This window comes from Boleophthalmus pectinirostris, unplaced genomic scaffold (genome assembly GCF_026225935.1).
Source record: "Boleophthalmus pectinirostris isolate CB_2022bp ecotype Guang Dong unplaced genomic scaffold, ASM2622593v1 HiC_scaffold_23, whole genome shotgun sequence".
Taxonomy (NCBI): domain Eukaryota; kingdom Metazoa; phylum Chordata; class Actinopteri; order Gobiiformes; family Gobiidae; genus Boleophthalmus; species Boleophthalmus pectinirostris.
The window spans coordinates 138,724-166,223 of NW_026571207.1; the positions used below are offsets into that span (position 1 = coordinate 138,724).

The 27,500-nt window shown below is 47.4% G+C and overlaps 4 protein-coding genes across 8 annotated transcripts in view; 2 read left to right on the forward strand and 2 right to left on the reverse strand.

Moving 5' to 3' along the window:
* LOC129410671 (E3 ubiquitin-protein ligase RNF182) overlaps window positions 1-5,596 on the forward strand; it is a 20,449-nt gene extending 14,853 nt beyond the window's left edge. For 2 of the 3 annotated variants that reach the window (XM_055159411.1, XM_055159412.1), the window contains exons 6-7: window positions 3-175; window positions 1,606-1,935. In XM_055159411.1, the coding sequence (XP_055015386.1) occupies window positions 3-175; window positions 1,606-1,809 (377 nt within the window). In that variant the 3' untranslated portion in view covers window positions 1,810-1,935. Of the gene's footprint in view, window positions 1-2; window positions 176-1,605; window positions 1,936-5,422 lie in introns of those variants that run through there. The other variant, XM_055159413.1, reaches the window with a different exon arrangement.
* Window positions 5,597-6,345: 749 nt separating this feature from the next.
* On the reverse strand, window positions 6,346-14,911 carry LOC129410740 (DNA-directed RNA polymerase II subunit RPB11-a). Of its 3 annotated transcripts, XM_055159654.1 has the most exons (4): window positions 14,723-14,911; window positions 11,770-11,878; window positions 8,007-8,102; window positions 7,601-7,918 (listed from the first exon to the last, which is right to left on the reverse strand). In XM_055159654.1, the coding sequence occupies exons 1-4, from the start codon at window positions 14,863-14,865 to the stop codon at window positions 7,616-7,618; spliced, it is 651 nt and encodes a 216-aa protein (XP_055015629.1). In that variant the 5' UTR covers window positions 14,866-14,911; the 3' UTR covers window positions 7,601-7,615. The 3 variants fall into 3 exon arrangements, with proteins under 3 accessions (XP_055015631.1, XP_055015629.1, XP_055015630.1); XM_055159656.1 differs by lacking the exons at window positions 7,601-7,918; window positions 8,007-8,102 and adding an exon at window positions 6,346-6,508 and having other exon boundaries at window positions 14,723-14,904; XM_055159655.1 differs by having other exon boundaries at window positions 7,876-8,102; window positions 14,723-14,906.
* Window positions 14,912-16,177: 1,266 nt separating this feature from the next.
* Window positions 16,178-19,757, reverse strand: LOC129410705 (DNA-directed RNA polymerase II subunit RPB11-a-like). Its single transcript, XM_055159552.1, has 3 exons — window positions 19,574-19,757; window positions 16,698-16,806; window positions 16,178-16,237 (listed from the first exon to the last, which is right to left on the reverse strand). The coding sequence occupies exons 1-3, from the start codon at window positions 19,714-19,716 to the stop codon at window positions 16,178-16,180; spliced, it is 312 nt and encodes a 103-aa protein (XP_055015527.1). The 5' UTR covers window positions 19,717-19,757.
* Window positions 19,758-19,969: 212 nt separating this feature from the next.
* LOC129410706 (U1 small nuclear ribonucleoprotein 70 kDa-like) lies at window positions 19,970-22,245 on the forward strand (the record flags this gene model as incomplete). The annotated part of the gene is made up of 3 exons (XM_055159553.1): window positions 19,970-20,047; window positions 21,337-21,378; window positions 22,180-22,245. Coding segments are annotated over 3 exons (186 nt in total), but the record flags the coding sequence as incomplete, so codon positions are not given.
* Between the last annotated feature and the right edge of the window lie 5,255 nt (window positions 22,246-27,500).

The following is a 27,500-nucleotide window of genomic DNA, read 5'->3' on the forward strand; positions in this document are numbered from 1 at the left end:
AGACTCGGACTGTCTCCTCATCACGGTCCTGGAGGTTACCGATGACCCCAGCTCGTGTCTGAGCGTGCTCAGTGCGATCTACCGGCCTCCAGGCTCCGCCCACTCCTACCTGCCCAAGAGCCACACCTGGACGAGCCGCAGTGTCCCACGCTGCCTGCTGGGGGCGCTCTGCATGGTGAGGACCAAGAGGACGAGGAGGAAGAGGAGGAGTCTGTGTCTGACATCCTCCTCTCCTCCTCTCCTCTTGTCTCAGGTGTACTTCTTCTTCTTCTTCTCTTTTTCTCAGGTGTACTTCTTCTTCTTCTTCTTCTCTTTTTCTCAGGTGTACTTCTTCTTCTTCTTCTTCTCTTTTTCTCAGGTGTTCTTCTTCTTCTCTTTTTCTCAGGTGTTCTTCTTCTTCTTCTTCTTTTTTCTCAGGTGTTCTTCTTCTTTTTCTTTTTTCTCAGGTGTACTTCTTCTTCTTCTTCTCTTTTTCTCAGGTGTACTTCTTCTTCTTCTTCTCTTTTTCTCAGGTGTTCTTCTTCTTCTCTTTTTCTCAGGTGTTCTTCTTTTTCTTTTTTCTCAGGTGTACTTCTTTTTTCTCAGGTGTTCTTCTTCTTCTTTTTTCTCAGGTGTTCTTTTTCTTCTTCTTTTTTCTCAGGTGTTCTTCTTCTTTTTTCTCAGGTGTTCTTCTTCTTTTTTCTCAGGTGTTCTTCTTCTTCTTTTTTCTCAGGTGTACTTCTTCTTTTTTCTCAGGTGTTCTTCTTTTTCTCAGGTGTACTTCTTTTTTCTCAGGTGTTCTTCTTTTTTCTCAGGTGTTCTTCTTCTTCTTTTTTCTCAGGTGTTCTTCTTTTTTCTCAGGTGTTCTTCTTCTTTTTTCTCAGGTGTTCTTCTTCTTTTTTTCTCAGGTGTTCTTCTTCTTTTTTCTCAGGTGTTCTTCTTTTTTCTCAGGTGTTCTTCTTTTTTCTCAGGTGTTCTTCTTTTTTTCTCAGGTGTTCTTCTTTTTTTCTCAGGTGTTCTTCTTTTTTTCTCAGGTGTTCTTCTTCTTTTTTCTCAGGTTTTCTTCTTCTTTTTTCTCAGGTGTTCTTTCTTCTTTTTTCTCAGGTGTTCTTTTCTTCTTTTTTCTTCAGGTGTTCTTCTTTTTCTCAGGTGTTCTCTTCTTCTTTTTTCTCAGGTGTACTTCTTTTTTCTCAGGTGTTCTTCTTCTTTTTTCTCAGGTGTTCTTCTTCTTCTTTTTTCTCAGGTGTTCTTCTTTTTTCTCAGGTGTTCTTCTTCTTTTTTCTCAGGTGTTCTTCTTCTTCTTCTTTTTTCTCAGGTGTTCTTCTTCTTCTTTTTTCTCAGGTGTTCTTCTTCTTTTTTCTCAGGTGTTCTTCTTCTTCTTTTTTCTCAGGTGTTCTTCTTCTTCTTCTTTTTTCTCAGGTGTCTTCTTCTTTTTTCTCAGGTGTTCTTCTTCTTCTTCTTTTTTCTCAGGTGTTCTTCTTCTTCTTTTTTCTCAGGTGTTCTTCTTCTTCTTTTTTTCTCAGGTGTTCTTTCTTTTCTCAGGTGTTCTTCTTCTTCTTCTTTTTTCTCAGGTGTTCTTCTTCTTCTTTTTTCTCAGGTGTTCTTCTTCTTCTTCTTTTTTCTCAGGTGTACTTCTCGTCTCTTCCTCTGGGGATTTACCTGTTGATGACGGCTCGTTTGTGGCTCGGCGTGGCGTTGGTGAGTCTCGTCCCTTTGACTCTTTTCGCTCTCGTCGTTTACGGCTTCTGTCAGTGTCTGATCCAGGAGGCCGTGGAGGCCGCGCACGGGCTCCGACACGCCCGTCGCCATCGCCGCACGCCGTCTCCGTGACGACGACACGCCCACCGTCGCCATCGCCGCACGCCGTCTCCGTGACGACGACACGCCCACCGTCACCATCGCCGCGCGCCGTCTCCCTGACGACGACACGCCCACCGTCACCATCGCCGTGCACCGTCTCCCTGACGACGACACGCCCACCGTCACCATCGCCGTGCACTGTCTCCCTGACGACGACACGCCCACCGCCGCCGCACTCCGTCTCCGTGACGACAGAGACGGGAAAACCATCGTCAGCAAAGTGTCTCCACGACAACAGCACAGTCACCGCCATGCACTGTCTCCATGACAACAGAGGAAAACAAACTTTAACTCTGAGGTCAGAGGTCACAGTCACAGTGGGCGGAGCCGACGTGTGACCAGGAGCCCAGAGACTCCTCCCCCTCTGAGCCAATCACAGAGCAGCCCTGTGTGTGTGAGCCAATCAGAGAGCAGCCCTGTGTGTGTGAGCCAATCAGAGAGCAGCCCTGTGTGTGTGAGCCAATCAGAGAGCAGCCCTGTGTGTGTGAGCCAATCAGAGCGCAGCCCTGTGTGTGTGAGCCAATCAGAGCGCAACCCTGTGTGTGTGAGCCAATCACAGAGCAGCCCTGTGTGTGTGAGCCAATCAGAGCGCAGCCCTGATCCTTCCTCACAGAGCCTCGTCGGCTCGTCTGCAGTCGGCTCGTCGCGGCTCCTGGGAGGGCATCTGGAGCATCTGCACCGTGTCACGTGACCAAAACAAACACCATAAACACGACGATTCTACAAACAGAAAGTGTGGAGGAGTTTTATGAGTTACAGGAATAAAATAATGAACATTAAAGTGTGAGTGAATCTTTGTTATCGAGGCCAAATATTCAACCACAAACAAACACAAGAGTCACTTAAAAGACTGAAGTAAAAGTACTCGAGTAGTCAAGTTCTCACTCAGGAGTAAAAGTACTCGAGTACAGCCTGGTCCTTCACCTGCTCAGAGACACAGGCTCATTTATTGATTGATTGATTGATTTAAATATGAGGATGTTTACTGTGTTTCATTAATGACACTTTTCTCCATGGAGATGTTATTGCTCTGGAATGTTCCACAGTGTGGCATTAAACCTTTCTGTCTCCATGGAGACCAGGTCAGATCTGCGGAGAGGCGACGGCGTTCACGGTCAGGACGTCTTCTGTTTTTATATGTAGATGTGTTTTGGGGAGAAAACCTCCTGTAACTGAACAAGTGTAAAGTCACACTGTGGAACATTCCAGACAGAGCCGTGACGTCTCCACGGAAACAAACAGGAGAGTTTGATGAGTGTAACGGAGCGAGACGCTGTGGAACTCCTGATGTTCACAGGACGTACGGGACAAATAAAAACAGAAAAACACACACTTTGTTTCAACTCTTTCAATCTGTGTGTAAAGTGTTTGTTTAAAGTGTGTGAAGTGTTGACCTGAGCTGACCTGACCTGAGCTGACACTGACCTGACCTGAGTCCCATCCTGAATTCAGCCCTGACCTGAGTCCCGTCCTGAACTCAGCCTCATCCTGACCTGAGTCCTGTCCTGACCTGAGCCCCGTCCTGAACTCAGCCCTGACCTGAGTCACGTCCTGAACTCAGCCCTGACCTGAGTCCCGTCCTGACCTGAGTCCCGTCCTGAACTCAGCCCTGACCTGAGTCCCGTCCTGACCTGAGTCCCGTCCTGAACTCAGCCCTGACCTGAGTCCTGTCCTGACCTGAGTCCCGTCCTGAACTCAGGCCTGACCTGAGTCCTGTCCTGACCTGAGTCCCGTCCTGAACTCAGCCCTGACCTGAGTCCCGTCCTGACCTGAGTCCCTTCCTAAACTCAGCCCTGACCTGAGTCCTGTCCTGAACTCAGCCCTGACCTGAGTCCCGTCCTGACCTGAGTCCCGTCCTGAACTCAGCCCTGACCTAAGTCCTGTCCTGACCTGAGTCCCGTCCTGAACTCAGCCCTGACCTGAGTCCCGTCCTGACCTGAGCTCTGACCTGAGTCCCGTCCTGACCTGAGTCCCGTCCTGAACTCAGCCCTGACCTGAGTCCCGTCCTGTCCTGACCTGACCTGAGCTCTGACCTGAGTCCTGTCCTGACCTGACCTGACTGACCTGAGTCCTGACCGTCCTGACCTGAGCTCTGACCTGAGTCCCGTCCTGACCTGAGTCCCGTCCTGAACTCAGCCCTGACCTGAGTCCCGTCCTGAACTCAGCCCTGACCTGAGTCCCGTCCTGACCTGAGCTCTGACCTGAGTCCTGTCCTGACCTGAGTCCCGTCCTGAACTCAGCCCTGACCTGAGTCCTGTCCTGACCTGAGTCCCGTCCTGAACTCAGGCCTGACCTGAGTCCCGTCCTGACCTGAGTCCCGTCCTGAACTCAGCCCTGACCTGAGTCCTGTCCTGACCTGAGTCCCGTCCTGAACTCAGCCCTGACCTGAGTCCCGTCCTGAACTCAGCCCTGACCTGAGTCCCGTCCTGACCTGAGTCCCGTCCTGAACTCAGCCCTGACCTGAGTCCCGTCCTGACCTGAGCTCTGACCTGAGTCCCGTCCTGAACTCAGCCCTGACCTGAGTCCCGTCCTGACCTGAGTCCCGTCCTGAACTCAGCCCTGACCTGAGTCCCGTCCTGACCTGAGTCCCGTCCTGAGTCCCGTCCTGACCTGAGCTCTGACCTGAGTCCCGTCCTGACCTGAGCTCTGACCTGAGTCCTGTAAGAGGACTGACCTCTGACCCCCACTTGCTTGAACCTCCTGATCTCGGACCTGTCGCCCAAACCAGATTTCCTGAGCTCGTCCAGTCCCTGCATGAGGAAACACACACACAGACCCCGAAACTCACTTTTCTACAAAGCTTCACCTATTGATAAATCAACTGACCGAAGTTTGTTCACCGACGATAATCGACAAATTAAAGACACTCTGGGATTTTGATGGAATCATTTCTGAATCTCAAGCCAATGAACTTTCTCCAGAGAAAGAAAGAAATGAAATTCAATTCACTCAGTTGAACTATGACCAGTGTGTTTAACACTGATGTGTAAATGTCAAGTGAAAACTTTGTGTAAAACTGTTCATGTTCATAGTTTGTAATATTTGATCTACGTCATAAACCCCGCCCCCCAGTCCACACGCAGACGCACCATTGGTCAGTTTTCCCGCTTATCTTAAGACTTAAGACAAGGAAAACAGACCTCAACAGAGTTTTGTGAGTTTCGCAGATCACCAGTTCTGACCAGGTCGTTCAGATCTCAGTTCATCAGAAGATCACTGAAGCAGTTCAGCTCAGAATGTTCCAGATGTAGTTGAGCCGAACAAAAGGGACGACGCCCGAGTTCTCCGTCTGTTCAAGCTGCGCCCGTCGCTGGACCTGTTTTTATTCAAATACCTGGAGCTGATCTGATTTGAAAGTGAAGCTTTCATACTTTTTCCAAATTTAAACATTAGTATTTTTGCAGACATCGTCTTTTTGATTGAGTCTTAATCTGTGAGCTGCAGTTCGACCTCACAGACACAGACACATGTCGTCTGATCTTCTGGAACAGAGGAGAACGTCCCTCAGCCTGACGCCGACTGAGCCTGGAACATCCATCAGATCATGTGACCTTTGTCTGTTTCTTTGCGTTTGATTTTTCAGAACCGACGTCCTGAGAAACTCAAACCTTCATTGGACGTGTGAGGAGCACATGGAGACTGGACATGTCCACGCTCCCGGGTCGTACGTGTCACTGTCACACAACCACAAACTTTATCCATTTAGACTCAACGCAGAAGTTTAGATAAACTCTTCAAAGTTGTGTTTAATCTCACATTTCTAGACTCCAGTTCAGAGCGACCTGCACTCATTTACAGATTTAATATTTAACTGCTTCTGTTTCACTTGCTCAATAAATATTCATAAACCACAGTTTGTTTTGGTGAACAGTGATGTTATTTTCAGTCATGTCATTTCCAGATGCAGGTCACTGATGTGGACAAGCATTTACCAACCTTCAGATCAACTGTGTCATTCATTATTAATTAATGAACATAGGTAATTGATTCAATTGTTTTGCTGATATTTCTCAACATTTGTTGAGTGGAGCCTCCAAATTGACTTGAAGTCAGAGTGAAACACTCACAAAGACCACGAGAGTCCAGCAGCTTTAACTGAGAACTAAAGTCCAACCTGTAACATCAACGACCCTCAACATCTCACAGTATCACCACACTGAGCCCACGCACACGCATGTGCTGGTACCAGTGTGAGGCCTGACCTGAGTCCTGACCTCTGACCTGAGTCCTGACCTCTGACCTGAGTCCTGACCTGAGCTCTGACCTCTGACCTGAGTCCTGACCTCTAACCTGAGTCCTGACCTGAGCTCTGACCTGAGTCCTGAGTTCTGACCTGAGTCCTGACCTCTGACCTGAGTCCTGACCTGAGCTCTGACCTGAGTCCTGACCTCTGACCTGAGTCCTGATCTCTGACCTGAGTCCTGACCTCTGACCTGAGCTCTGACCTGAGTGACCTGGTGGGGGTATTCAAAAATAAAAAAGAAGAAAAAGAAAAGACGATCTGAGTCCAAACGTCACATGACCTTTATTTACAAACAAACAAACAAAGAGGAAACAGGAAGTGATGTCACTCGATTCCTTCCTGTTTGTCTTTGATGGCGACTCGGAATCTTTCCTCCAGCAGCGACAGTTCAGAGATCAGGTCAGTGATGGCGTTTGTGAACGCCTCCTGAAAAACACACAAACACACACATGTCACAACACACACACGAGTCATAACACACACACGAGTCACAACACACACACAAACACACACACACACACACACACACACAGTTCAGAGATCAGGTCAGTGATGGCATTTGTGAACGCCTCCTGAAAAACACACAAACACACGAGTCACAACACACACACAGTCACAACACACACACGAGTCACAACACACACACACACACACACAGTTCAGAGATCAGGTCAGTGATGGCATTTGTGAACGCCTCCTGAAAAACACACAAACACACGAGTCACAACACACACACGTCACACACACACACGTCACAACAAACACACACAAACACACACACAAACACACGAGTCACAACACACAAACACACACACGAGTCACAACACACACACCAGCTCTGAGTCTAGTCCTTGTTCTGCTCCTGAGTCTACAGTCCCTGACAAAAGTCTTGTTTATCCATTTTGTAGAAACAAAAGTTTATAACTTGACTTTAAATGAATCGATTGGTTTTAGAAATGTCTCATATGAAGCTAAAACCCTCCCAAATTATGATCAATAAACTAAAATAAATGTTCTTCACTGAAGAAAGATTGATCATTTAATGAACACAGAAAGGTCAGATTTTGGCAAGACAAAAGTCTTGTCGTCTTGTCATATGATGCACCAATCCTAGATTACAGCCTCACCTGTGATCAGTTACTGATCAATCAGTTAGTGTTTGTGTATAAAAAGAACCCAGCAGAACCAGACCTTCACATCAACTGCAACTTGACCTCTGACAACATGCCTCAGATCCACCCTGAGACCAAAGCCTTAATTATCAAGAGGCTGAAGACCAGATCCACTGCTGAGGTGGTGACACCTTCAATGTGTCTCAGCGTCAAGTACAAAGAAGAAGAAAAAGATCTGAAATGACTGGAGATGTTTTTGACAAGCCCAGGTCCAGCAGACGCCGCAAGACAACTGCTCTGGAGGAAAATCCAAGGCCCCTTTTCCACTGCAGCAGACTCCACCAGGCCTGGTCACCTCAAGTCCCTGTGTCCACCACAACAGTTTGTAGAATTGTGTCTGGAAATGGCCTCCATGGTCGAATCAGTGCACAGAAACCAGCACTAAACAAAAGACAATTAAAAAACCGTGTGGCATTTGCCAAGGCCCACAGCCTGATAAAAGGATGGACACTGGAAAAGTGGCAGAAGGTGGATTTCTCAGATGAATCCTCGGTTGAATTACATCACAGCCGCCGCAAATATTGCAGGAGACCAACTGGAGCCACATGGATCCAAGATTCACCCAGAAAACAGTTAAGTTTGGTGGTGGAAAAATCCTGGTCTGTGGTTCCATCCAGTCTGGGGGTGTGAGACATTTGCAGGGTGGAAGGTAAATATCAATAACCTAAAATATCAAGAAGTATTAACTTCCTCTTACATTCCCAACCATAAAAGGGTCAGATTTTGCAGCAGGATGGTGCTCCATCACATACTTCTATCTCTACATCAAAGTTTGTCAAGGTGAAGAAGATCAAGGTGCTGCAGGACTGACCAGTCCAGTCACCAGACATGAACATCATGGAGCAGGTCTGGGGTAGAATGAAAGAGGAAACATGAAGACAAAACCAAAGAATCTTGATGAACTCTGGGAGGCTGTAAGACGCTTTCTTTACTATTCCTGATGACTTCATCAACAAACTGTATGAATCATTGTGGAACCACATGGATGTGTCCTTCAAGCTCATGGAGTCATACAAGATATTAAATCTGATCTCACAGCACCACTACTTCATTCACTGACGTTATGCAACATATTTTTGTATTTGAAGTCAATTATTTGTTCAATTTTCTGTAGGCGACAAAACTTTTGTCTTGCCAAAATCTGACCTTTCTGTGTTCATTAAATGATCAATGTTTCTTCAGTGAAGAACATTTATTTTAGTTTATTGATCATAATTTGGGAGGGTTTTAGCTTCATATGAGACATTTCTAAAACCAATCGATTCATTTAAAGTCAAGTTATAAACTTTTGTTTCTACAAAATGGATAAACAACAAGACTTTTGTCAGGGACTGTATATACAGAGTCTAGTCCTGAGTCTGGTCCTGGTCTTGGTCTGTACCTGGGGACTGTAGTCCTGGTCCTGGTCTTGGTCCTGGTCTTGGTCTTGGTCTGTACCTGGGGACTGTAGTCCTGGTCCTGGTCTTGGTCCTGGTCCTGGTCTTGGTCCTGGTCTTGGTCTTAGTCCTGGTCTTGGTCTTAGTCCTGGTCTTGGTCTTAGTCCTGGTCCTGGTCTGTACCTGGGGGCTGTAGTCCGGTCTGGTCTTGGTCTTAGTCCTGGTCTTGGTCTTAGTCCTGGTCTTGGTCTTAGTCCTGGTCTTGGTCTGTACCTGGGAGCTGTAGTCCGGTGTGGTCTTGGTCTTGGTCTTAGTCCTGGTCTTGGTCTTGGTCTGTACCTGGGGGCTGTAGTCCGGTGTGGTCTTGGTCTTGGTCTTAGTCTTAGTCTTGGTCTTGGTCGTAGTCCGGTGTGGTCTTGGTCTTGGTCTTAGTCCTGGTCTTGGTCTTAGTCCTGGTCTTGGTCTTAGTCCTGGTCTTGGTCTTAGTCCTGGTCTTGGTCTGTACCTGGGGGCTGTAGTCCGGTGTGGTCTTGGTCTTGGTCTTAGTCCTGGTCTTGGTCTTAGTCCTGGTCTTAGTCTGAGTCTTAGTCTTGGTCTTGGTCTTAGTCCTGGTCTTGGTCTTGGTCTTGGTCTGTACCTGGGGGCTGTAGTCCGGTGTGGTCTTGGTCTTAGTCTTGGTCTTAGTCCTGGTCTTGGTCTTGGTCTGTACCTGGGGGCTGTAGTCCGGTGTGGTCTTGGTCTTGGTCTTAGTCCTTAGTCCTGGTCTTGGTCTGTACCTGGGGGTGTGGTCTTGGTCTGGTCTTAGTCCTGGTCTGTACCTGGGGGTGTAGTCCGGTGTGGTCTTAGTCCTGGTCTTGGTCTGTACCTGGGGGCTGGTCGGTGGTCTGTAGTCCTGGTTGGTCGGTGTCTGGTCTTGGTCTTAGTCCTGGTCTTGGTCTGTACCTGGGGCTGTAGTCCGGTGGTCTTGGTCTGGTCTTAGTCCTGGTCTGGTCTGGTCTTGGTCTGTACCTGGGGGCTGTAGTCCGGTGTGGTCTTAGTCCTGGTCTTGGTCTTGGTCTGTACCTGGGGGCTGTAGTCTGTGTGTCTTGGTCTTGTAGTCCGGTCTTGTCCTGTCTTAGTCCTGGTCTGGTCTTGGTCTGTACCTGGGGGCTGTAGTCCGGTGTGGTCTTGGTCTTGGTCTTAGTCCTGGTCTTGGTCTTGTCTTGGTCTGTACCTGGGGGCTGTAGTCCGGTGGTGGTCTTGGTCTTGGTCTTAGTCCTTGGTCCTGGTCTTGGTCTTGGTCTGTACCTGGGGGCTGTAGTCCGGTGTGGTCTTAGGTCCTTGGTCTGGTCTTGGTCTTGGTCTTGGTCTGTACCTGGGGGCTGTAGTCCGGTGTGGTCTTGGTCTTGGTCTTAGTCTGGTCTTGGTCTTGGTCTTAGTCCTGGTCTGGTCTTGGTGTACCTGGGGCTGTAGTCCGGTGGTCTTGGTCTTAGTCTTGGTCTTGGTCTTGGTCCTGGTCTTGGTCTGTACCTGGGGGCTGTAGTCCGTGTGGTCTTGGTCTTGGTCTTAGTCCTGGTCTTGGTCTGTACCTGGGGCTGTAGTCCGGGTGGTCTTGTCTTAGTCTGGTCTTGGTCTTGGTCTGTACCTGGGGGCTGTAGTCCGGCTGTGTGGTCTTGGTCTTAGTCCTGGTCTTGTCTTGGTCTTGGTCTTAGTCCTGGTCTTGGTCTTGTACCTGGTGGGCTGTAGTCTGTGGTCCGGTGTGGTCTTAGTCCTGGTCTTGGTCTTGGTCTGTACCTGGGGGCTGTAGTCCGGTGGTCTGGTCTTGGTCTTGGTCTTGGTCTTAGTCCTGGTCTTGGTCTGTACCTGGGGGCTGTAGTCCGGTGTGGTCTTGGTCTTGGTCTTAGTCCTGGTCTTGGTCTGTACCTGGGGGCTGTAGTCCGGTCTTGGTCTTGGTCTTAGTCCTGGTCTTGGTCTTGGTCTGTACCTGGGGGCTGTAGTCCGGTCTTGTGGTCTTGGTCTTAGTCCTTGGTCTTGGTCTTGGTCTTAGTCCTGGTCTGGTCTTGGTCTGTACCTGGGGGCTGTAGTCCTGGTCTAGTCCTGGTCTTGGTCTTGGTCTGTACCTGGGGGCTGTAGTCCTGGTGGTCTTGGTCTTAGTCCTGGTCTTGGTCTTGGTCTGTACCTGGGGGCTGTAGTCCGTCTTGTAGTCCTGGTCTTTGGTCTTAGTCCTGGTCTTGGTCTTGGTCTGTACCTGGGGGCTGTAGTCCGGTGTGGTCTTGGTCTTGGTCTTAGTCCTGGTCTTGGTCTTGGTCTGTACCTGGGGGCTGTAGTCCGGTGTGGTCTTAGTCCTGGTCTTGGTCTTGGTCTGTACCTGGGGGCTGTAGTCCGGTGTGGTCTTAGTCCTGGTCCTGGTCTTGGTCTTGGTCTGTACCTGGGGGCTGTAGTCCGGTGTGGTCTTAGTCCTGGTCTTGGTCTTGGTCTGTACCTGGGGGCTGTAGTCCGGTGTGGTCTTAGTCCTGGTCTTGGTCTTGGTCTGTACCTGGGGGCTGTAGTCCGGTGTGGTCTTAGTCTTAGTCTGGTCTTGGTCTTGGTCTGTACCTGGGGGCTGTAGTCCTGGTCTAGTCCTGGTCTTGGTCTTGTCTTGGTCTGTACCTGGGGGCTGTAGTCCGGTGTGGTCTTAGTCCTGGTCTTGGTCTTGGTCTGTACCTGGGGGCTGTTAGTCCGGTGGTCTTGTCTTGGTCTTGGTCTTAGTCTTAGTCTTGGTCTTGGTCTTAGTCCTGGTCTTGGTCTTGGTCTGTACCTGGGGGCTGTAGTCCTGGTCTTGGTCTTGGTCTTGGTCTTGGTCTTAGTCCTGGTCTTGGTCTTGGTCTGTACCTGGGGGCTGTAGTCCGGTGTGGTCTGGTCTTGTCTTAGTCCTGGTCTTGTCTTGGTCTGTACCTGGGGGCTGTAGTCCTGGTCTTGTCTTGGTCTTAGTCCTGGTCTTGGTCTTGTCTGTACCTGGGGCTGTAGTGGTCTTGGTCTTGGTCTTAGTCTTGGTCTTAGTCCTGGTCTTGGTCTTGGTCTGTACCTGGGGGCTGTAGTCCGGTGTGGTCTTGGTCTTGGTCTTAGTCTTAGTCTTGGTCTTGGTCTTAGTCCTGGTCCTGGTCTTGGTCTTGGTCTGTACCTGGGGGCTGTAGTCCGGTGTGGTCTGGACTCGGATCACGATCTTGTGCTCCAGAGGATGAGGAACTTTATAACCAGCAAATAGAACCTGAGGATCCTTCAGCAACTGCCTGTCTCACAAGGACACAAGGACATGAGGACACAAGGACACAAGGACATGAGGACACGAGGACACAAGGACACGAGGACATGAGGACACGAGGACACAAGGACACGAGGACACACGAGGACATGAGGACACGAGGACACGAGGACACGAGGACACAAGGACACGAGGACACAAGGACATGAGGACACAAGGACACGAGGACACAAAAACACAAGGACACAAGGACATGAGGAACATGAGGACACAAGGACACGAGGACATGAGGACACAGGACACAAGGACATGAGGACACACAAGGACATGAGGAAAAGGACACGAGGACAAGGACATGAGGAGACATGGACACAAGGACACGAGGACACAAAAACACAAGGACATGAGGACACGAGAACATGAGGACACAAGGACACGAGGACATGAGGACACAAGGACACGACAGGACATAAGAACACAAGGACACGAGGACATGAGGACACGAGGACACACAAGGACACGAGAGGACATGAGGACACAAGGACATGAGGACACAAGGACATGAGGACACAAGGACATGAGGACACAAGGACACGAGGACACAAGGACATGAGGACAAGGACACGAGGACACGAGGACACAAAAACACAAGGACACAAGGACATGAGGACACGAGGACATGAGAACATGAGGACACAAGGACACGAGGACATGAGGACACAAGGACACGACATGAGGACATAAGAACACAAGGACACGAGGACACAAGGAAACGAGGACATAAGGACACAAGAACATAAGGACACAAGAACATGAGGACACAAGGACATGAGAACATAAGGAAACAAGGACATGAGGACACAAGGACATAAGAACATAAGGAAACAAGGACATGAGGACACAAGGACATAAGAACATAAGGAAACAAGGACATGAGGACACAAGGACATAGTTTATATAATGTGATATGTTAGAGAAGTGTGAGTCCACATGGCGTCTGTGTGTCTGTCCTCTCTGTCTCTCTGTCCTCTGTCTCTCTCTCTCTGTCTCTCTCTCTGTCTCTCTCTCTCTCTCTCTCTGTCTCTCTCTCTCTCTCTGTCTTCTCTCTCTCTCTCTCTCTGTCTTCTCTCTCTCTCTCCTCTCTGTCCTCTGTCTCTCTGTCTTCTCTCTGTCCTCTGTCTTTCTCTCTGTCTCTCTCTCTGTCTTCTCTCTCTGTCTCTCTGTCCTCTCTGTCTTCTCTCTCCTCTCTCTGTCTTCTCTCTCTGTCTCTCTCTCTCTGTCTCTCTGTCTTCTCTCTGTCCTCTGTCTCTCTGTCTCTCTGTCTCTCTCTCTGTCCTCTGTCTCTCTGTCTCTCTCCTCTCTCTGTCCTCTGTCTCTCTGTCCTCTCTGTCTCTCTCTGTCTCTCTGTCTCTCTGTCTCTCTGTCTCTCTCTCTGTCCTCTCTCTCTCTGTCTCTTCTCTGTCTCTCTCTCTGTCCTCTGTCTCTCTGTCTTCTCTGTCTCTCTCTCTGTCCTCTGTCTCTCTGTCCTCTCTGTCTCTCTCTCTCTGTCCTCTGTCTCTCTGTCTTCTCTCTGTCCTCTGTCTCTCTGTCCTCTCTGTCTCTCTCTCTGTCCTCTGTCTCTCTGTCTTCTCTCTGTCCTCTGTCTCTCTGTCCTCTCTGTCTTTCTCTCTGTCCTCTCTCTGTGTCTTCTCTCTCTGTCTCTCTCTCTCTCTGTCCTCTCTCTCTGTCCTCTCTGTCTCTCTCTCTGTCTCTCTCTCTCTCTCTCTCTCTCTCTCTCTCTCTCTCTCTCTGTCTCTCTCTCTCTCTCTCTCTCTCTCTCTCTCTCTGTCTCTCTCTCTCTCTCTCTCTCTCTCTCTGTCTCTCTCTCTCTCTCTCTCTCTGTCTCTCTCTCTCTCTCTCTCTCTCTCTCTCTCTGTCTTCTCTCTCTGTCTCTCTCTCTCTCTCTGTCTCTCTCTCTCTGTCTCTCTCTCTCTCTGTCTCTCTCTCTCTCTCTGTCTCTCTCTCTCTGTCCTCTCTCTCTCTCTCTCTGTCTCTCTGTCTCTCTCTCTGTCTCTCTGTCTCTCTCTCTCTGTCTCTCTCTGTCTCTCTCTCTCTCTGCTCTCTGTCTCTCTCTGTCTCTCTCTGTCTCTCTCTCTGTCTCTCTCTCTCTCTCTGCTCTCTGTCTCTCTCTGTCTCTCTCTGTCTCTCTCTGTCTCTCTCTCTGTCTCTCTCTGTCTCTCTCTCTGTCTCTCTCTGTCTGTCTCTCTCTGTCTTCTCTCTCTCTGTCTTCTCTCTCTCTCTGTCCTCTCTCTCTCTCTCTCTCTTCTCTCTCTGTCTCTCTCTCTGTCTCTCTCTCTCTCTCTCTCTCTCTCTGTCCTCTCTCTCTGTCTCTCTCTGTCTCTCTCTCTGTCTCTCTCTCTGTCTCTCTCTCTGTCCTCTCTCTGTCTCTCTCTCTCTCTGTCTCTCTCTCTCTCTGTCTCTCTCTCTGTCTCTCTCTCTCTCTCTCTCTCTCTGTCTCTCTCTCTGTCCTCTCTGTCTCTCTTCTCGGGTTAAATGCGCGTCTTCGGGGACACGTTGTTCGGTGTTGTAAATGTTCCGTAATGTGGTTAAATGTGTGTCCTGGTTCGGGCGGAGACACGCGCGGCTGTTCTTGTTGTTCTTGTTGTTGTTGTTGTTGTTGTCCCCGCCGCGGCGTGTGTCCCCGTGTCCCTCCCCGCCGCGGCGTGTGTCCCCGTGTCCCTCCCCGCCGCGGCGTGTGTCCCCGTGTCCCTCCCCGCCGCGGCGTGTGTCCCCGTGTCCCTCCCCGCCCCGCCCCGGCGTGTGTCCCGTGTCCCCGTGTCCCTCCCCGCCGCGGCGTGTGTCCCCGTGTCCCCGTGTCCCCGGTGACACTCACGCTCGGATGATGTTGCCCAGGGTGTGGTCCTCCTTGTTCAGGGTGAAGAGACACGCGTTCGGGACTTTCGTGTCTTTGCTGATGCTGATTTTTTTCTCTCCTTCGAACAAAAGGAAAGACTCGAAGGCGGGAGGCGCGTTCATCTTGGACCGGGACCGGAAGAGACGAGCTGCCGCTTCCGCCGCGGATCGGGCACGTCACGGATCGGGCAGAGCGGGAAGCGCGCGGCGGCTCAGGAGACAGACGCAGACAAAGACCCAAGAGACAAGAGAAAGACAGAGACAAGAGACAAGAGACAGACAAGAGGAGAGACAAGAGACAACAAGAGACAAAAGACAACAGACAAGAGACAAAAGACAAGAGACAAAAGACAAGAGACAAAAGAGACAAGAGACAACAGGAGACAAGAGACAAAAGAAACAACAAGAGACAAAAGACAAGAGACAACAAGAGACAAAAGACAACAGGAGACAAAAGACAAGAGACAACAAGAGACAAAAGACAAGAGACAAAGAGACAAAAGACAAGAGACAACAAGAGACAAAAGACAAGAGACAAGAGACAAGAGACAACAAGAGACAAAAGACAGGAGACAAAAGACAAGAGACAAAAGACAACGAGACAAAAAGAACAAAGACAACAGGAGACAAAGAGACAAGAGACAACAAGAGACAACAAGAGACAAAGACCAACAAGAGACAACACAAGAGACACAAAGACAAAAGACAAGACAAGAGACAAAAGAGAGACAAAGAGACACAAGAGACAAAAGACAAAGACAAGAGACAAAGACAAAGAGACACAAGAGACACAAGAGACAAAAGACAAGAGACAAAGAGACAAAAGACAACGAGACAAGAGACAACAAAGAGACAAAAGACAAAGAGACAAGAGACAAAGACAAAGAGACAAAAGACAAGAGACAAAAGACAAAGAGACACAAGAGACAAAAGAGACAAAAGACAAGAGACAAGAGACAAAGAGACAAGAGACAACAGAGACAGAGACAAGAGACAAAGAGACAAAGACAAAAGACAAGAGACAGACAGCAAGAGACAAAAGACAACAGGAGACAAAGAGACAAGAGACAAAAAGACAACAGAGAAAGACAAAAGAGAGACAAAAGACAACAAGACAGACAAGAGACAAAGAGACAAAAGAGACAAGAGACAAAAGAAAAGAGACAAGACAAGAGACAAGAGACAACAAGAGACAAAAGACAAGAGACAAAAGACAACAAGAGACAAAGACAAGAGACAACAGAGACAGACAAGAGAAAGAACAAGAGACAAAAGACAAGAGACAAGACAAGAGACAAAAGACAAAAGAGACAGACAAAGAGACAAAGAGACAAAGACAAGAGACAAGACAGACAAGAGAACAAGAGACAAAAGAGACAAAAGACAAAAGACAACAAGAGACAAGAGACAACAGGAGACAAAANCCGGTGTGGTCTTAGTTGGTCTTGTCTGTGGGGGCTGTAGTCTTGGTCTTAGTCCTGGTCTTGGTCTTGGTCTGTACCTGGGGGCTGTAGTCCGTTGCTGGTCTTCTTGGTCTTAGTCCTGGTCTTGGTCTTGGGTCTTAGTCTTAGTCCTGGTCTTGGTCTTGTCTGTACCTGGGGGCTCGGTGTGGTCTTAGTCCTGGTCTTGGTCTTGGTCTGTACCTGGGGGCTGGTTTAGTCTGGTCTTGGTCTTGGTCTTGGTCTTGTCTTGGTCTTGGTCTTAGTCTGTCCTGGTCTTGGTCCTTGGTCTGTCTGTAGTCCTGGGGTCTTGGTGGTCTGACCTGGGGTCCTGGTTGGTCTTGGTCTTGTCTTGTCTTGGTCTGGTCTTGGTCTTAGTCCTGGTCTTGGTCTTGGTCTGTAGTCCTGGGGCTGTAGGTCCGGTGTGGTCTTGGTCTTGGTCTTAGTACCTGGGGGCTGTAGTCTTGGTCTTGGTCTTAGTCTGGTCTTGGTCCTGGTCTTGGTCTTGGTCTGTACCTGGGGGCTGTTAGTCCGGTGTGTCTGGACTCGGATCACGATCTTGTGCTCCAGAGGATGAGGAACTTTATAACCAGCAAATAGAACCTGAGGATCCTTCAGCAACTGCCTGTCTCACAAGGACACAAGGACATGAGGACACAAGGACACAAGGACATGAGGACACGAGGACACAAGGACACGAGGACATGAGGACACGAGGACACAAGGACACGAGGACACGAGGACATGAGGACACGAGGACACAAGGACACGAGGACACAAGGACACGAGGACACAAGGACATGAGGACACAAGGACACGAGGACACAAAAACACAAGGACACAAGGACATGAGAACATGAGGACACAAGGACACGAGGACATGAGGACACAAGGACACAAGGACATGAGGACACGAGGACACGAGGACACAAAGGACACGAGGACACAAGGACATGAGGACACAAGGACACGAGGACACGAAAACACAAGGACAGGAGGACACGAGAACATGAGGACACAAGGACACGAGGACATGAGGACACAAGGACACGAGGACACAAGGACATAAGAACACAAGGACACGAGGACATGAGGACACGAGGACACAAGGACACGAGGACATGAGGACACAAGGACACACAAGGACATGAGGACACAAGGACATGAGGACACAAGGACACGAGGACACAAGGACATGAGGACACAAGGACACGAGGACACAAAAACACAAGGACACAAGGACATGAGGACACGAGGACATGAGAACATGAGGACACAAGGACACGAGGACATGAGGACACAAGGACACGACATGAGGACATAAGAACACAAGGACACGAGGACACAAGGAAACGAGGACATAAGGACACAAGAACATAAGGACACAAGAACATGAGGACACAAGGACATGAGAACATAAGGAAACAAGGACATGAGGACACAAGGACATAAGAACATAAGGAAACAAGGACATGAGGACACAAGGACATAAGAACATAAGGAAACAAGGACATGAGGACACAAGGACATAGTTTATATAATGTGATATGTTAGAGAAGTGTGAGTCCACATGGCGTCTGTATCTCTCTCCTCTCTGTCTCTCTCTCTGTCTCTCTCTCTCTGTCTCTCTCTCTGTCTCTCTCTCTCTCTCTCTCTGTCTCTCTCTCTCTCTCTCTGTCTTCTCTCTCTCTCTCTCTCTGTCTTCTCTCTCCTCTCTCTCTGTCCTCTGTCTCTCTGTCTTCTCTCTGTCCTCTGTCTTTCTCTCTGTCTCTCTCTGTCTTCTCTCTCTGTCTCTCTGTCCTCTCTGTCTTCTCTCTCCTCTCTCTGTGTCTTCTTCTCTGTCTCTCTCTCTCTGTCCTCTGTCTTCTCTCTCTCTCTCTGTCTCTCTCTCTGTCTTCTCTCTCTGTCTCTGTCTCTCTGTCTCTCTGTCTCTCTGCTCTGTCTCTCTGTCTCTCTCTCTGTCTCTCTGTCTCTCTGTCTTCTCTCTGTCTCTCTCTGTCTCTCTGTCCTCTCTGTCTCTCTCTCTGTCTCTCTCTCTGTCTCTCTGTCTTCTCTGTCTCTCTCTCTCTCTCTCTCTCTCTCTCTGTCTTCTCTGTCTCTCTCTCTGTCCTCTGTCTCTCTGTCTTCTCTGTCTTCTCTCTCTCTCTCTTCTCTCTCTCTCTGTCTGCTCTCTCTGTCTCTCTGTCTCTCTGTCTCTCTGTCTTCTCTCTGTCCTCTGTCTCTCTGTCCTCTCTGTCTCTCTCTCTGTCCTCTGTCTCTCTCTGTCTCTCTCTCTGTCTCTCTGTCTCTCTGTCTCTCTCTCTTCTCTCTGTCCTCTCTCTCTGTCTTCTCTCTCTGTCTCTCTCTCTCTGTCTCTCTCTCTCTCTCTGTCTCTCTCTGTCTCTCTCTCTGTCTCTCTCTCCTCCTCTCTCTCCTCTCTCTCTCTCTCTCTCTCTCTCTGTCTCTCTCTCTCTCTCTCTCTCTCTGTCTCTCTCTCTCTCTCTCTCTCTCTGTCTCTCTGTCTCTCTGTCCTCTCTCTCTCTGTCTCTCTCTCTCTCTCTCTGTCTCTCTCTCTCTCTGTCTCTCTCTCTCTCTCTCTCTCTGTCTCTCTCTCTGTCTCTCTCTCTGTCTCTCTCTCTCTCTCTCTCTCTCTCTGTCTCTCTCTCTGTCTCTCTCTCTCTCTCTGTCTCTCTCTCTCTCTCTGTCTCTCTCTCTGTCTCTCTCTCTTCTCTCTCTGTCTCTCTCTCTGTCTCTCTCTCTGTCTCTCTCTCTCTCTCTGTCTCTCTGTCTCTCTCTGTCTCTCTCTCTGTCTCTCTCTGTCTCTCTCTCTGTCTCTCTCTGTCTCTCTCTCTGTCTCTCTCTGTCTCTCTCTCTGTCTCTCTCTCTCTCTCTCTGCTCTCTCTCTGTCTCTCTCTCTGTCTCTCTCTCTGTCTCTCTCTGTCTCTCTCTCTGTCTCTCTCTCTGTCTCTCTCTGTCTCTCTCTGTCTCTCTCTGTCTCTCTCTCTCTCTGTCTTCTCTCTCTGTCTCTCTGTCTCTCTGTCTCTCTCTCTGTCTCTCTCTCTGTCCTCTCTGTCTCTCTCTCTGTCTCTCTGTCTCTCTTCTCGGGTTAAATGCGCGTCTTCGGGGACACGTTGTTCGGTGTTGTAAATGTTCCGTAATGTGGTTAAATGTGTGTCCTGGTTCGGGCGGAGACACGCGCGGCTGTTCTTGTTGTTCTTGTTGTTGTTGTTGTTGTCCCCGCCGCGGCGTGTGTCCCCGTGTCCCTCCCCGCCGCGGCGTGTGTGTCCCCGTGTCCCTCCCCGCCGCGGCGTGTGTCCCCGTGTCCCTCCCCGCCGCGGCGTGTGTCCCCGTGTCCCTCCCCGTGTCCCGTGCCCCGCCGCGGCGTGTGTCCCCGTGTCCCCGTGGACACTCACGCTCGGATGATGTTGCCCAGGGTGTGGTCCTCCTTGTTCAGGGTGAAGAGACACGCGTTCGGGACTTTCGTGTCTTTGCTGATGCTGATTTTTTTCTCTCCTTCGAACAAAAGGAAAGACTCGAAGGCGGGAGGCGCGTTCATCTTGGACCGGGACCGGAAGAGACGAGCTGCCGCTTCCGCCGCGGATCGGGCACGTCACGGATCGGGCAGAGCGGGAAGCGCGCGGCGGCTCAGGAGACAGCGCCCCCCGCAGGAAGAGACAAGAGACAACAGGAGACAACAAGAGACAAAAAGACAAAGAGACAACAGGAGACAAAGAGACAAGAGACAAGAGACAAAAGACAAGAGACAAGAGACAAAAGACAAGACAGACAAGAGACAACAAGAGACAAGAGACAAGAGACAGAAAAAGAGACAAAAGACAAGAGAGACAAGAGACAACAAGAGACAAAAGACAAGACAAAAGACAGAAGACAAAAGACAGACAAGAGACAACAGAGACAAGAAAGACAAGAGACAAAAGACAAGAGACAAGACAAGAGAGACAAAGAGACAAAGAGACAGACAACAAGAGACAAAAGAGACAAAGACAAGAGACAAAAGAGACAAAAGACAACAGGAGGACAAGAGACAAAGAGACAACAAGAGACAAAAGACAAGAGACAAGAGACAACAAGAGAGACAAGAGAAAAGACAAGAGACAACAGAGACAACAGAGACAAGACAACAAGACAAGACAAAAGACAAGAGACAAGACAACAAAGAGACAACAGGAGACAAGGAGACAAGAGAGACAACAAAGAGACAAAAGACAAGAGACAAAAGACAAGAGACAGAAAGAGACAAAGAGACAAAAGACAAAGAGACAAGAGACAAAACAGGAGACAAGAGACAAGAGACAAAAGAGACAACAAGAGACAACAAAGAACAAAGAGACAAAGACAAGAGACAAGAGACAAAGACAACAGAAGACAAGAGACAAGAAACAACAAGAGACAAAAAGACAGAGACAACAAGAGACAAAACAAAAGACAAGAGACAAGAGACAAGAGACAAAGAGACAACAGAGACAAACAGACAAGCAGACAAAAGACAAGAAGACAACAAGAGACAACAAGAGACAAAGAAAAGAGAACAAAAACAACAGGAGACAAGGAGAGACAACAAGAGACAAAAGACAAGAGACAACAAAGAGACAAAAGAACAGGAGACAAAGAAGACAACAAGAGACAACAGGAGGAACAAAGACAAAAGACAGGAGACAAGACAAGAGACAACAAGAGACAAAAGACAAGACAAGAGACAAAGAGACAAGAAAAAGACAACAAGAGACAACAAGAGACAAAAGACAAAGAGACAAGAGACAAGAGACAAGAGACAAGAGACAAAAGACAAGAAGACAAGACAAGAGACAAGAGACAAAAGACAAAGACAAAAGACAACAGGGAGACAAGAGACAAGAGACAACAAGAGACACAAGAACAAGAGAACAAAAGAGACAAGAGAAAACAAGAGACAACAAGAGACAAAAGACAACAGGAGACAAGAGACAACAAGAGACAAAAGAAAGACAACAACAGAGACAAAAGAGAGACAAAAGACAGACAAGAGACAAAAGACAAGAGACAAAGACAAGACAAAAACAGAGACAAAGGAGACAAGAGACAACAAGAGACAAAAGACAACAGAGACAAGAAACAACAAGAGACAAAAGACAAGAGACAAAAGACAAGAGACAAAAGACAAGACAAGAGACAAGAAGACAAGACAAGAGACACAAGAGACAAAGAGACAACAAGAGACAACAGAGACAAACAGGAGACAAGAGACAACAAGAGACAAAGAGACAAGAGACAACAAGAGAAAAAACAGACAAGAGACAAAAGACAACAGAGACAAGAGACAAGAGACAAGAACAAGAGGAGACAAAAGACAACAGACAAGAGACAAAAGAGACGAACAAGAGACAGACAAGAGACAAGAGACACAACAAGAGACAAAAAACAACAGAGACAAGAGACAAGAGACAACAAGAGACAAAAGACAAAGACAAGAGACAAGACAAAAGACAACGAGACAAGAGACAAGACAAGAGACAAGAGCCAAAGAGACAAAAGACAACAGGGACAAGAGACAACAAGAGACAAAAGACAAAGAGACAAGAAGACAAGAGACAAAAGACAACAGGAGACAAGAGACAAGAGACAACAAGAGACAGAGAAACGAGACAACAAGACAACAAAGACAAAAGACAACAGAGACAAGAGACAAAGACAACAAGAGACAAAAGACAACAAGACAACAAGAGACAAGAAGACAAAGAGACAGACAAGAGACAACAGAGACAAGAGACAAGAGACAAAGAGAAGACAAGACAACAGAGACAAGAGACAAAAGACAACAAAGACAAAGACAGAGACAAAGACAACAGAGACAAGAGAGACAAGAGAAAGAGACAAGAGACAAAAACACAAGAGACAAGAGACAAGAGACAAAACAAGAGACAACAAAAGACACAAGAGACAAACAACAAAGAGACACAAGAGACAAAAGACAACAGGAACAAGAGACAAGACAAAGAGACAAAAGACAAGAGACAACAAGAGACAAAAGACAACAGGAGACAAAGACAAGAGACAAAAGACAAGAGACAAAGACAACAGGAGACAAGAGACAAGAGACAAGAGACAACAAGAGACAAAAGACAAGAGACAAAAGACAAGAGACAAAAGACAACAGGAGACAAGACAACAAGAGACAAAAGACAACAGGAGACAAAAGACAAGAGACAGACAAAGAGACAACAGGAGACAAAAGACAAAGGAGACAAAAGACAACAGGAGACAAGAGACAACAAGAGACAAGAGACAGCGCCCCCCGCAGGAAGAGAAAGGAGACAGCACCTGGTTTAGTCCTGGTTTAGTTCTGGTTCACTTGGACATTTCTTGTATAAATTTGGACAAATCGTTGGTTTTGTGTAAATCTGACACAGAGACACGGGGACACAGAGACACGGGGACACAGAGACACAGAGACACGAGGACACAGAGAGGACACAGAGACACGAGGACACAGAGACACAGAGACACGAGGACACAGAGACACAGAGACACGAGGACACAGAGACACAGAGACACGAGAACAAGAGACACGAGAGACACAGACACAGACAGGAGACACGAGACACAGAGACAGAGACACACGGGGACACAGAGACACGAGGACACAGAGACACGAGGACACAGAGACACGAGACACAGAGACACGAGGACACAGACAGAGACACAGAGACACAGAGACACAGAGACACGAGGACACAGAGACACAGAGACACGAGGACACAGAGACACGACACAGAGACGGACACAGAGACACGAGGACACAGAGACACAGAGACACAGGACACAGAGACACGAGGACACAGAGACACGAGGACACAGAGACACGAGGACACAGAGACACGAGGACACAGAGACACGAGGGACACAGAGACACGAGGACACAGAGACACAGAGACACGAGGACACAGAGACACGAGGACACAGAGACAGACACAGAGACACGGAGACACAGAGACACACACAGAGACACGAGGACACAGAGACACAGGACACAGAGACACGAGGACACAGAGACACAGAGGACACGAGGACACAGAGACACGAGGACACAGAGACACAGAGACACGAGGACACAGAGACACGAGGACACAGAGACACAGGACACGAGGACACGGAGGACACAGACACAGACACAGAGGACACAGAGAACACAGAGACACAGAGGAGACACGAGGACACAGAGACACGAGGACACAGAGGACACAGAGACACAGAGACACAGAGGACACAGAGACACGAGGACACACAGAGGACACAGAGGACACGAGGACACAGAGACACGAGAGACACGAGGACACAGAGACACAGAGACACGAGGACACAGAGACACAGAGACACGAGGACACAGAGGACACAGAGGACACAGAGACACAAGGACACGAGGACACAGAGACACGAGGACACAGAGACACAAGAGACACGAGGACACAGAGACACAGAGACACAGAGACACGAGGACACAGAGACACAGAGACACGAGGACACAGAGACACAGAGACACGAGGACACAGAGACACAGGACACAGACACAGACACAGAGACACGAGGACACAGAGACACAGACACACACACGAGGACACAGAGACACAGAGACACGAGGACACAGAGACACAGAGACACAGAGACACGAGGACACAGAGACACGAGGACACAGAGACACGAGGACACAGAGACACGAGGACACAGAGACACGAGGACACAGAGACACGGGTTTGTAGTTTGGGTAAAAGTTTGTCTCTCTGGGCCTCAGGACCAATGACTAAAACCTCAGTTTTGTCCTGGTTAAGCTGGAGGAAGTTTTCTCCCATCCAGGAGTTGATTTGTAGAATGCAGTTAAAAAGAGCCTCCATTGGTCTGGTGTCATCAGGAGACATGGAGATGTAAAGCTGCGTATCATCTGCGTAGCTGTGGAAGTTGATTCCATGTCTCCTGATGACATCACCAAGAGGAGCATGTACAAATTAAAAAGCACAGGGCCTAAAATGGAGCCCTGGGGCACACCACATGTGATTTTATGGACCCTGGAGGAGCATGTGTCGACACTCACCATAAATGTTCTGTCTGTGAGGATGTGAACCACCTGTGAACAGCAGCTGAGAGGCCGAGGTGTTTTAGGCGAGTTTAAAGAATAGTGTGATCTACTGTGTCAAAGGCAGCGCTCAGATCCAGTAGAACCAACACGGTCTCCTTCTGTGAATCATAATTTAATCTAAAATCATTTAAAATCTTTGCCAGGACGGGTCTCGGTGCTGTGGTTCACCCTAAAACCAGACTCACATTTTTCCAAAATGTTATGATCATCTAAAAAATAATTTAGTTGAATAAAAACAAGTTTTTCTAAAATTTTGCTTAAAAATGGTCGGTTAGACTCTGGTCAGTACACTGTAAAAAAAAATCCGTCATGTTTACAGGAAACCGCTGGCAGCTGGGGTCACCAGAGCTTTCCTGTAAAAAATACAGTAATACAGTTAATAACTTTACAGAGAACAATGTAAATCAGTTTACAGTTTTTGAAATCACGGTTGAATCACATTTAAAATCTGTGAAATCTACACAAAAAAGTTGTTAATTTTGCATAACTGTGTTGTAAATAAATAGACACCTTCCTGTATTTTTAACATGAAAAAAATGCTTATTATACATCCTTTCCTGTATTTTCTACATAACATAAATGTTTTTTGTGCACTGATTTCTTGTCAAATTAACAGGGAAATATTTCACACAAAAAAAAGTTTAAGCTGGTAAAACGACAGTAAAAGTTTATATTTTAAATTAAGCTTTTCTGTAATTTTTTATATAAAATCTACTCATAAACGCAGTATTTTTATGTTTAAATAATACAGTTGAACTGTAAAAATGACCTGTTAAACCTGCAAGATCATAAATTCTACTGCTACTACTGTAATCATTACCAAAACATGCAATAATACATGACAAGAAAAATATCACTTAAAACATGTATTTAACAATAGTCTCAATATAGTAACAAGTTGTAAACAATTAGATTTTTTTCAGCATATAGAACAAAAATTGCATTCAAAGAAACCACTGAATGGAAGTTTGAAGATAGTCTCATTATTGCAGAGTTTTTTTCAGTTACTCAAACAATGCATTCTCATGGTGTTTTAACAATATCAAACATGTGACTGATTTTCACTCATTGATCTATTGAATGAGTCATTTTACAGTATTAAAACAAGTTTCAAGTGCCAGGCACACAACAACCAAATTACAATTGTGTTTACTTGCTAAAACAGAACTCTTAAAATGACTTTAAAATTAACATTTACAACCCTCGTGCTGGGGGTCACATTGTCCCGAAGAATTGTTTTTTTTCCTTCCCGCTCTCTTGGGGCGGGTCTATCAGACCCAAACATGTATTTTCAAATAAATTCTCGCCAGGCGAGAAAATACATTTTTGGGTTTGACTGACCCGCACCAAGAGAGAGGAAAGGAAAATGTTTTTTTTTTCCTCAGGTCAATGTGACCCTGAGGAGAACATGATGGTTAAATCAATGACATTATGCTTTATTTAACATAAATCACACTGTAGATTTAACAAGGCAAAAACGTCCGGTACCTCTTCTCAAACAAACACAGAGTCCAAAGAGATTCCAAAGACTCCATCAGACAGATGTTTATCCTCCCGCCACTCGTGATCAGAGATCTTGTATCAGGGTGAGGACTCGAGGGTGAGGACTCGAGGGTGAGGACTCGAGGGTGAGGACTCGAGGGTGAGGACTCGAGGGTTTACACTGAGACGACGCTTTGAGTTTTTACTCTCCACTTTGGTTCCTTTTTCCGGGTTTAATCAAGAAAAAACACCTATAAAATAAAATACTGCATATTAAACATTTTTATTTATCAGAATAAAATAAATAAATAAACTACAAAATATATTTTCGAATAAAATGAATGTTTAAAACACAAATCTGTCATTTTAGGTCCCAGAGTAACAGTCCCAGCGCAGGACTGGACTCAGACCCAGAGTAAAGTCTGGGTCTGAGTCCAGGTATCGATCTCAGTATTAAGAAATGTGTCAGTCATATTTACTCACCTTTGAAGAAACTCAAGAGTTGAACCCAGCTCAGATGGAGAATGGATGTGAAAACAATAGTAGCTCCCAAACATCAGGCAGAAATGAAGGAGGAGATGTTTGTGTTAAGGTTCTGATCCAGACTCAGCATGTACCTCACTGAAGAAAAGCAGGATGTTCCTATGAATACAAAATTAAACAGGGTATTTTAATAAACACCACACACATGACAAATTCTATAAACTGCAATTAAAAGATATGAAACAGACAATAACAGCTGGTGTCACAGGCACTTGCTCCAGCTGGACTTCTTCTGCCAGACATGTATCTTCTACATAGAAGAACAAGGACTCCTCCTTCTCATCAAAGCAGCCGAGCAGAAGCAGGACCATCTCTTTCACATCATCTGAGCAGCTGCTGTCCTCACATCCTCTGAAGCCGAGCGTAAGTCTGAAGGAACTTCTTACTCTTGTTGACACAAACTGTTGTCATGTAGTTGAGAAGCCTTTTCCCCTTCAAATCCAAACTTCGAGTGAATGTCTCTTTAAGGTCAATCCCAGTGAGTTCCTTGAAGTGGACAGACACACCAAGTTCAAACAAAAATGGCCCCTCCTCTCTGAGGTATTTGATACTTTTTCCCTGGTTGACCTGTTGGTGCTGTGTGTAAAAAGTGGACTTCATTAGATTTTTGATCTCTTCCAGTTGGCCTCAGATGAATGTTGGAACATTGCTTTGAGTTTTTCCATCTTTTGCTTCTGACTCTTGAGTTTCTCCAATGGGCAGAAATTTGACATTCCACTTAATGCACCCATAAATGTCCTGCATTTCTCTTCTGAAGGATCTCATCTGTGTGATCCCAGTCATCGGTCGCATGTCTTCTTTTTCTTATTTTAGGTGTTGAACCGCGCCTCACATTTTCAGTTCTGTTTTGTAACTGTTTAACAAGGGAACAGTAGCCTGAACCAACAACATCTCCCTCTATAACATCTTGTAGACATTTTGGATATTTTGCTACCATTTTTTTGCAACATCAGTCGAATGCTTTTTACCTACATGAGGGTATTTTTCTATCATCTCAGTCACAACTATCCGGATCATCTGTCTCCTCAGTTTTGAGCCTGGCCTTTTTCCCCTCTCCAAAGACTGCGTCACTTCCTCAGGAAATTTACTCCATGGAATTTCAAAACTGTTCTCCCACTGTGTATGGAGTCCTGGGCTGCTACTACTGGAGGAGGTTGAAGATGAACTTCGGGGAGAAACTGATAGAT

Excerpts from the sequence above, each read along its gene's own strand:
- LOC129410740 (XM_055159654.1), bottom strand. The coding sequence starts at position 14,865 with ATGAACGCGCCTCCCGCCTTCGAGTCTTTCCTTTTGTTCGAAGGAGAG. Across the intron at positions 11,879-14,722 it reads CTGGGCAACATCATCCGAGC|GCAGTTGCTGAAGGATCCTC; the intron begins GTGAGTGTCACC and ends CTTGTGAGACAG. Across the intron at positions 7,919-8,006 it reads ACTTTGATGTAGAGATAGAA|GTTATTGATATTTACCTTCC; the intron begins GTATGTGATGGA and ends TTGATATTTTAG.
- LOC129410705 (XM_055159552.1), bottom strand. The coding sequence starts at position 19,716 with ATGAACGCGCCTCCCGCCTTCGAGTCTTTCCTTTTGTTCGAAGGAGAG. Across the intron at positions 16,807-19,573 it reads CTGGGCAACATCATCCGAGC|GCAGTTGCTGAAGGATCCTC; the intron begins GTGAGTGTCCAC and ends CTTGTGAGACAG. Across the intron at positions 16,238-16,697 it reads ACCGGACTAACAGCCCCCAG|ACCAAGACCAAGACCAGGAC; the intron begins GTACAGACCAAG and ends CCCCAGGTACAG.